The following is a 10,224-nucleotide window of genomic DNA, read 5'->3' on the forward strand; positions in this document are numbered from 1 at the left end:
ACGCCTGGTCATAGCTAGTCTTCATCAAGTCATAAAATCAAAGCATCTATGTGTGATGAAGCCAGCTAAAGACGGTTTCCACATTAAATCCACCTCCCCGCCTTTTAAAAGCTGAGTAGTGTTTTCGGATGGCAGCATTATATGTAAATTATTTCACTTAATGCCAGTGAATTTCACACAAAGTGAACCACTGTGAACTCCTTCTGTAGCTGCTTCACTCACCACTCATTCTGCTGACCTGGGAGAAGACAGAATAGCTGCCGAGTGTTTCTGAAACGATTTCTCCTGGTGGGTCACCAAGGCCAAGCCAGTGGTACAGCCTGCACCACAGACAAAGTACACAAACTCCTCAACTTTTAAGAGAGTTCGCGCACGGCTTTGGGAAGGGGGAGTTCTGATCCAGAACTTCTTGAATGTGTTTGATTTCAGAAGATAATAAGGTGCATGTTAAAATTTCTCATAAAACATTAAAGAAGTAACGCAGTGTTCCACTAACAGTTGTCATGTCCATGTAATTTGCAATGTTAGTTATATTTCTAAGTACTGAATATCCTTCATTGTAACATGAAAATCTCTGTTGTGCCTAAAAGTTGTCAAAAAGCTTTTCATCTGATAATTTTTGCATACTTCTGAATTATAAAAAGCCGTATAAACAGGTGGGTGAGACCGTAGAGACAATCGTCTAGACTAGCCTTCTCGTTTTACCGGTAAACTGTATAATCTCTGATATCTAAGAGAACTGGTGAGTGGCTGAGCCAGGACGAGGTACCAGGTTTTGGAATCTCATGCCTTCGGAACCCGTATTTGAACCCAGGGCCTTTTCCATTTAACCGAGTGGAGTCCAATGTGTTTGGCATAGATGGAGGGGGATGGGAGGGAGGGAAGGAAGTCTGAGAATGGTAACACTTGCATGGTTCTACCTGTTCTAAGTGTTTTGCCTATGTTAGCCCATTTAATCCTCACAGCAACCCTATGAGGAGGGAACTTCTGTTATTATCCCATTTACAGATAGGGGAGCTGAAGTATGGGATATTAAATACCATGCCTAACACAGCATGAGATCTGAACTTGGGCAGTCGGCTCCAGAGTCCGAGCTGTGGTCTGAACCATCATGCAATCCTGCCAACAAATGCAGGGGGGTGTAGGGAGTAAAAGACAGAAGGTGGAAGGAGAGCAGGAAAAAAAAGAAGGAAGGGAAAGGCAGAAATGGTATAAAAATGGGGGGAGTAGAGATGGATAGTAAGGAAAGAAGGAAAAGAAAAGTAGAGAGCAAAGAAAAATCTTTCCTTGTTTTTTTGGATATTGATATCCATTTTCTGGTTTCACATCATAAATTCCCAACAACCTGTTGTGTATCTTGCCTTGTATTAAATCTGTTTTTATATTTCCACCTTCTCCGCCCAAGATAAGGAAAGAGGAAAAAGGGAGGATGGTGAAACCTGTTGTAAATGACTTGTTCCACTTGATCTGTGTGTGTAGGGAGAGCCTCATTATGGGCTATATGACCTAATGATTGGGCAATTAACAAGAATATTTCACTGCACAAGTAAAGACAAGGTCACATTTTAGAACCAAATATAGTTAATATCTTGATGTTCTATGATTTTTGCAGCTCCCAAACCTATATTTTGCTCTAGATGCCTAAAGTCAAATCATACGTTTTAAAAATAGCTTTATTGAGGTATAATTGACATACAAAAAATGTACAGTTAAAGTGTACAATTTGATATGTTTTGAGATATATGTATATATCTCCATGAAACTATCACCACAAGTAAACAGCGAAGTTTGCCCCTTTGCAACCCCTTTTTCCTGACTCTCCCTGCACCTCCCATCTCCAACCACAGGTCTATATTCTGTTACTAGCAATTGCATTTTCTAGACTTTTATATAATTGGATTGTACATTATGTACTCTCTTTTTTGTCTGATTTCTTTCACTCAACATAATTATTTTGAGATTCATTCATGTCATAGTGTGTAATAATAGTTCATTCCTTTTTATTGCTGAGGGGTGTTTTATAACATACACCACAGTTTTTTTCCCTCCATTCACCTGTTAATGAACATTTGGGCAGTTTCCAGTATTTGATAATTACAAATAAATATATGAGTATTCATATAAATTATTCAAATTGACATACGCTTTCATTTCTCTTGGATAGATACTTAAGAGTAGAATGGCTGAATTATATAGTTGATTTATGTCTAGTATTTTTTAAAACTGTCAAAACTGTTTTCCAAAGTATGATTTTACATTTTCACCAGCAGTGTATGAGAGTTCCACTTTCTCGACCTTCTTAACAACACTTGTTACGGTCAGTCCTTTTTTTTTTTTTTCTAATTGAAGTATAGTTGATTTACAACATTGTATTAGTTTCAGATGTACAGCAAAGTGATTCAGTTACATATTTTTCATTATAGGTTATTACAAGATATTGAATGTAGTTCTCTGTTATACAATAAAGTCAGTCTTTTTCATTTTAGCTGCTAGTCTATGTGTGTAGTGATATCTACTTGGGATTTTAATTTGCATTTCCCTAATGACAAATTATGTTGAGCATTTTTTCATGTGCTTATTTGCCATTCATATATCTTCTTTGGTGAAGTCTCTATTCAATTTTTTTGCCCATTATTTTAATTGAGATACTTGTTTTCTTTTTTGTTGAATTTTGAGAGTTCTTTATATATTCTGGATAGAAGTCTTTTATCAGATGTGTAATTTGCCAATGTTTTCTTTCCATGTGGCTTGTCTTCCCTAACACTGTCTTTCACAGGACAAATGTTTTTCATTTTGATAAAACAATTCATACGTTCACATATCTTGTTCTTGGTGCTGTATCTAAATATTTTGCCTAATCCAAGGTCATAAAGATTTTCTCCTATATTTTCTTCTAAAAGTGTTATAATTTCTGGTTTTACATTTAAATCTGTGACCCATTCTAGGTTAATTTTTGTATATGGTCTGAGTTATGGATTGAAGTCCATTTGTTGTGTATATGGATATACAGTTGTCCCAGCACCATCTGCTGAAAAGGGTATCGTTTCTCCACTGACTTGCCTTTGCACCTTTGTCAAAAATCAATTTTCCATATATATGTGAGTCTCTTTATGTACTTTCTATTTTGTTCCATTGATCTATTAGTAATAATGCCAATACCACACTCTGTTGGTTACTTTAGTTTCCTACTGTCTTGAAACCAGATATTCCTCCAGGCGTGTTCCTTTGCTAACTCCTCTTGGCTATTCTAAGTTCTTTGCATTTGCATATAAATTTTAGAATCAGTTTTTAAATTTCTAACATAAAAAATCTAGATGGGACTTTGATTGGCATTCTGTTGATTAATTTGTCTCCTCAACTCAAGGTGGTGGGACTCCTTTATGGTTTCCCTGCTGTGCACCATTGCCTGGAAACTCTCTCCAGACAGTGATCTGGGGCAATTGTAGGGCTTAACTTTGTTCATTACCTGTCTCTCAGGGATCACTGTCCTTTCTTTCCTGCTGACCAATATCTTGAAAACAACTGATTCATATACATTGTCTATGGTTTGGATTTTGAAAGACAGAAATTGTAATTTGGAGAGTAACCGCGACACTTTCCAGTCCCATAAACCATGATTTTGCATGTAGCAAACTCTACCATATTGAGTTTAGTTTTTTAAACAAGTTTCTATAATATTCAAATATATCCATTCTATAAAGTAAAGCAAGTTGAGCAATTGCACTGTGAAATTAACTACTTAATTGGACTTTGGTTCGAACTCTGAGATAATTTTTTTGTTTGTTTTTATATAGCATTCTTAAATTTTGACCAATAAAATTTGCATATAGAGAATTAAAGTATATCTTTCCTCCTTCTTAAATACTTTGTATTGCCATATCCTAACTAATTTAAATTGGGAAACCTGATTGGGAAAATAGTCTGCTGAAACTTACAGGTAGAAATGGCATTACATACTGTGCCTCTGGCAGAGCCCTCATTGGACAGCCCCTTCCAATCGGGCAGACTATAGTGTAGTGTGGAAATAGTCTGGCGCCTAACACTGTCTGTCCTAATTTTTAAAAGGTTCCAGTCATGAAGATAGTGATTTTCCAGCGAAGCTACCAATTCAGTTATTTATTTTGTCTCTTTGCTTGAAATGCATTTTATTTCCTTAATGTTCTTCAGCCCTAGGATCTCAGGGTACCCAGCAGTCATAATTAATCACATGTATATTGAGCTAATATGGAGTCATCCAAGGACTGATCCAAGTTTGTGAGCCTCAAGCTTATACAATTTGGAGTATTGGTTAAGAAAAAGAATACAAAATTAGGTATGAAAGTAACTTTATTTCGAATGAGAGACATCACCACCAATTATAAAGTTTTAAAAGCTGACAAATGCCACCGAGAAAAATAACATATCATTATTACTTATTAACTCTGTGGCACACCTCTAGGATACTTTTTTACTATGTTTTCTCACATACTCTTTGTTCACTTCATCTTAAGACGTTAACTTTTTTAACATCATTTTCTATAGAGAGGATATAGGATAGATACATTGGTCTTTCCCCTAGCATGATGGATTGACATTTAGTTTTCGTTTCGAATGGTTTAGAAAAGCTCCTCTCAGCCTCGCTTGCTGTTCCTAATGGTGTGCGGTGACTTCCTCGGCTGCGCTGCTTCCCCAGGGTGAGTGAGCCGTGGGAGAACCCCAGCACCTGGAGCATAGTGAGCCAGGCTGGGCAGCCCTGCTGCACGGCTGGTCCAGCTCTGCCCAGCCTCGTCACCTCCAGTTCCCAGCCACATCACACCCCAGCCATGAGGAGGTCCCAGAAAGCCTGGAAGCCCGGATCGTGGTGGGCCCTGAGCGGAAGACCAAGCAGCACCTTGTTCATGTCCTTCTCTTTGGAGCCCAAGTCAGGGTCTAAAGCTCAGTGCAGGCCCCAGGAGCGAGCTGTCACTGGGGCCACTGATGTGGAGGCTGGAAGCTGCCCACTGATCATCCTTCCCGCCACATCCACTACAGGCTGAGGGGCCCCTCAAGCCTTCCCGGTGCAGGGGCTGGGGTGCTCTTAGGGGGCGGGGAAGGACAAGGAGCAGGGGAGGTGGGCAAAAGCCAGGCAAGTGAGTGCCCAGAATAAGAGCAGACTAATACCAGTATCTCGCCATATTCTTCCAACTACCTGCAGCATAAAGGCCAGGGTCTTCAGCAAGGCCTTCAAGAATGCCCTGTGCCCCCCTGCTCCCACCTAGTCTGTCTTTCCAGCAGGCCTCCCTCACCCCTCACCACATACATGCACTGTGTCCCAGCCAGACTGGACTGATTGTTGCTCAGACCTGCCTGGTGCTCTTCTGCCCTCTGGCTTGGGATTTTTCATCCTCTAGGGCCACCTTCCCTCCCCCGTGCCCACTTGTGGAAATCTCTCCCTGCCACTCCAGGCCTGGCTCAAGTGATGGAAGTTCTGACACCAAACCTTCCTGAGCCACATGCCTAGATGTGCTCTCTCCCTCCTCAAAATAGCAGGGCACTTTTGGGGTTCTTTCTTAGCCCAACCATAAGATCTTCAGCCAGGCGAGGCAAGGACCATCCATCCCTCACCTTCGCGTTGCCTGTCTAGCTGTAGGGACTCGCATAACAAGTGTTAAGCTAAATCAAACACCTCAAGAAAGAGAAAAACACTTCTCATATTCCCAAGATTCCCAAAAGAGAAAACGGAGAGTCATTTCTATCCTCAGATGTGATGTGACAGGGAGAGAGCAGAGAAAGAGAGAGAGGAGAAGTGAGCAAAGGGAAGGGAGAGGCAGAGCAGGAGATGGAGAAGCCTGGCAGGTCAGGGGCCAGACAAGAGACAGCAAGCCTGAGGCAATGCGAAGACCAGCACTTCCACTGCAAATTCGAGATGCTCTCTTACTCGCCTAAAAGCAATACAGACATCTTTTTTAAATTTTAATTATCTTGTTGGCAAAGCCTTCCTTCAAAGAAATACAGACCACATACTAGGGTTAGTCCTTGTGACATTTCTATGACTCAATTACTTTTTTTATTTTGAAATTTTAATTTTATTCCATTTCTAGACTTTAGTTTTCAGTCTGTTGTTCTAGCAATAAAGTAACTCCTGCAATACTCTAGTGTGAAGCTTAAAATGATTTAAAGGGCCATCCCTGACAACCTGGTAGGGGTGAGTATTGCTTTTGGGGGATACTTAGCCCTTGCACTCATTGTTAACAGATTGGAAAATAAAAAGATAACCGAAGATTTTTATTGCTTGAGAGATCTGGTCCTACAACGTATACGTATAGTGACAGCACATATATCATGTTTCTAACATTTTAAAAGTTTTCTTTTAAATGCCAAATAAAGCCTGCTTTACGTTCGTATTAAACTTTTAATTTTTCCGAGTGTTACCATGCCTAATAATTTCAATGAACGCTTTTTACTTGCTGAGACAGGTTGAGAAAGTGCTGCCATCCTTCTCTGACCATCGAGGGGACTGGAACAAAGGTTAGATTTGCTGGAGGTCACATACCTAGTTCATGAGAGAGCAGGGACCAGACCCTGGTGTCCTGACTCCCAGCCCGGGACCTGTGCAGTGAAGAAAGAAATCATATTCGGAGCCATACAATCAATCGTAAACCATGTAAGATTTAATGTCCTTCAGGAACTAACTCTTTGTTTCCGTTTCTTTTGTTTTCATTTTCCTAAAAAGTGCTTAAGGCAGCTAAACAGCTAGACTTCTACAAACAAAGATAGACTTCTTGAAATTTGTATAATCGTTAACTTAGCCAACATCATACATGTGTCTCCCACAGTGGAGGAAATGGATCATTGGACGGGAAAACAGTATTTAAGATGGGCTTTGGAGGGCTTCCCTGGTGGCGCAGTGGTTAAGAATCTGCCTGCCGGGCTTCCCTGGTGGCGCAGTGGTTGAGAGTCCGCCTGCCGATGCAGGGGACACGGGTTCGTGCCCCGGTCCGGGAAGATCCCACATGCGGCAGAGCGGCTGGGCCCGTGAGCCATGGCCGCTGGGCCTGCATATCTGGAGCCTGTGCTCCGCAATGGGAGAGGCCACAGCAGTGAGAGGCCCGCGTACCGCAAAAAAAAAAAAAAGAGAATCCGCCTGCAAATGCAGGAGACACAGGTTTGAGCCCTGGTCCAGGAAGATCCCACATGCCACGGAGCAACTAAGCCCATGTGCCACAACTACTGAGCCTGCGCTCTAGAGCCTGTGAGCCACAACTACTGAAGCCCACGCGCCTAGAGACTGTGCTCCGCAACCAGAGAATCCACCGCAGTGAGAGGCCCTCACGCCGCAACTAGAGAAAGCCTGCGCGTAGCAACGAAGACCCAATAAATAAATAAATAAATAAGATGGGCTTTGGATAGGGAGTTTAGGATCTGTACAAGACAAATTCATGGGAATGGCCTGGAAAGGTGCCTTTAGGGTACAATTTACTTACATCTGGTTGTGGTAATTTCTCCAAAAGATGTTGCTCCTAGTCATACTTTGTTTCCCTTTTAATTTTGTTGTAATTATGTGAATTTCCACTGCTCCATAACTGTAATTTGCTTCATAACATACTTAATGGAGATTATGATCTATCTCACAGTTGAAAATCCCCCCTAAACGTGTACTGCTTTAATTGGCTCACCGAGTTGGCCAAAAAATTGCAGTGTGAGGGGAAAGTTTATTTGGATTTTCTCTGACTCAGCTAGGTACGGTCAACACTGGGCTTCTTTACAAAGGAGACAGCTTGCTGGGGCTGTGGAAGCGAGAGCTGCACATCCCCTCCTGACCTCTCTCCCCCATCTTGGGCTGGACATGCTGTCAGAGCAGGGACCCTCCTTGGGACACATGGGCCCCGGGAGGAATGCTCTCCTGAACACAGTTAGCTAGACCCCAACTGAAGTTCTTGATCAAGAGAGGAGCCAGTGAATTGAGTCAGGTCTCAAAAGAATCATCCAAACAAGCAGAATGTGCACCACATCTGCCAGCCTATGAGTCAGCCTCAGTTCCCTATTGAGGTATAAATTACACACAACCAAATGCAACCATTTCAAGTGTACAGTTAGATGAGTTTAGACCAAGGTTTATGCCAGTGTCACCCCTACCACAATCAAGGTATAAAATATGTGCATCACTCCAGAAAGTTCCCTCGTGTCCCTTCCCACTCAATCTCCCACCTGCACCCCAGGGTCAGGCAACCACAGATCTGCTTTCTGTCACTATAGGTTACTTGTTTTTAACAATTAATGAATAAATGAGCTCATTCTTTCACTGAGCACATTTTGGAGATTCATCTATTTTTATTGGGTATATCAATGGTTCATTCCACTTTGTTGCTGTAATATTGCATAGCTGGAATATGCAACAAATTGTTTATCAATTCACCTGTTTGGGGTTGTTTGCAGTTTGGGGTTATTATGAATGAAGCTGATATGACTATTCAGGTACAAGTCCTTCTAAGGACATGTTTTTATTTGGAGGGTGGGGTAAAAACCTAGAAGAGGAATTGTGTCACTTGGTAAGTGTATGTTAGCTTTACAGGGAAGTGCCGTGCTGTTTTTCGGACAGTTGCACCATTTTTCATTCCCATCAGAAATGTCTGAGAGATCCACTTCTCCACATCCTCACCAACACTTGTCATGGTCAGTCTCAGTCTTTAGTTTTAGCCATTCTAATGGATGTGTAGTGGCATCTCATTGTGGTTTTAATTATGACTAATTATTTGAGCATCATTTCATGTGCTCATTGGGTGTCTTCCTTCCGTGATTCAATTGCTCTGTCTAGTTCCATGACACGAAATTCAATAATCCCACAGCCAAAAGCATCCTTGTCAGCTGCTGGCAAGTTGTTACTTTTTCTTTCTTGCCTTAACATGGGCAATACATTTAAAAAAATCTGACAGAAGCTCTGATTTCCCCCCGTCCCATGGTGAGATCATCCAAACAGATCTTCAGACATCCCCTGCATCGAAAGTTGAGCAGGTAGATTTGAGCCTATGGCACTGGAACATTGCTGGGAAAAGGGAGCTGTAAACCACGTGTCCTTCCCTCTTCTTCCCTGGCTCTTCTCCACTTATAGGAGCCCCTCTTGATACAATCCCAATGACCAGTCCTGAGTTCTCTGACCTCTCACAACACAGTCTATGCTACTTACATTGTTATTCGTTTCTATATTTCTTTGAATTTTTAACTACTCCATATGCACATGTATTCATTCCCTAAATACATTAAAAGACATCTCATCTTATCTTGCTTCTCTGTTTCCATGGTGCTCAATAAATCCTTTTAAAGGTAAATTAAATTTGCAAGAGAGGGAGAGACAGAGACAGAGATTTAATTTAGTCGATTTCAGAGTAGTCATTTCATGTGAACCCAAACTTTTCATCTCTAAGACTTTACAAGATTCCTCCCCACTCACTCCCTACTCTTGTTGACAATGTAAAACAAACCACAGTTAGCCTGGGAATTATCTTTACGAAATAAATCAGCATATTGTTTTGAGTTTTTGCCCTGCATGTATTAATTTTAAAAGAACACATGTCTTGGTTCAGTAAAAATTTGCAGAAAGCCAGACATCCCATAAAAAGAATTTGTTGGTTGGGATGTTTATCCCTCCAGCTATCTTTTCCCTTTTTATGACTACAGAGAACACTGGTGTTTCTTTACTTTTCAGAATTATCTACTCAGGAAGACTTCTGGCAGTGGCCCTGACAGGAAGTTCCACTGTGCTGAAGGAGTGGGTCTTTATGAGGACTGGTTCCTTCCCGCCCTTTGACTGGTCTGCCCATAGGTGTGTCAACTCCCACCCTGCCTCTGCCAGAAAGAGGATCTTTCAGTCGGGACACTCCACTTGTGCCAGGTGTGATCCAGAGAGGCTGGACGCCGGCCACACTGACTCATGCTTCATTCCTGCCTCTGTCATACTGTGGTGCCTACATGATGGGGAGTTGAGGGCCTGGGGGAACCCAGCATATTGCTGCTTCACTACAACTGTCTTACACAGTGGAGGACATTCAGAGGGCCACAAAGATCAAACTTTTTCAGAGGAGAACTAAAGCCTTCTAATGACTGAGACTCAGTTAACCAGTCTTCTATCAACCGATAAGATAATCAGTATTCATAATGATGATCCTTAAAGCCTTCAAGATCCAGAAGTGCCTTCTGCATTAAAAAGGAAAGAGTTCACCATATGTGGTAAATGTTAATATTTTAATATAATTTTTAAAAATTTATTTA

At 41.5% G+C, this 10,224-nt stretch overlaps 1 protein-coding gene across 3 annotated transcripts in view; it reads left to right on the forward strand.

Annotated features, from left to right (window-relative positions):
- RMDN2 (regulator of microtubule dynamics 2) overlaps positions 1–9,747 on the forward strand; it is an 86,129-nt gene extending 76,382 nt beyond the window's left edge. For all 3 annotated transcript variants that reach the window (XM_028496928.2, XM_028496927.2, XM_028496926.2), the window contains exons 12-13: positions 6,435–6,622; positions 9,662–9,747. In XM_028496928.2, the coding sequence (XP_028352729.1) occupies positions 6,435–6,522 (88 nt within the window). In that variant the 3' untranslated portion in view covers positions 6,523–6,622; positions 9,662–9,747. The remainder of the gene's footprint in view (positions 1–6,434; positions 6,623–9,661) is intronic.
- The last annotated feature ends 477 nt before the right edge of the window (positions 9,748–10,224 follow it).

This window comes from Physeter macrocephalus, chromosome 12 (genome assembly GCF_002837175.3).
Source record: "Physeter macrocephalus isolate SW-GA chromosome 12, ASM283717v5, whole genome shotgun sequence".
NCBI lineage: Eukaryota > Metazoa > Chordata > Mammalia > Artiodactyla > Physeteridae > Physeter > Physeter macrocephalus.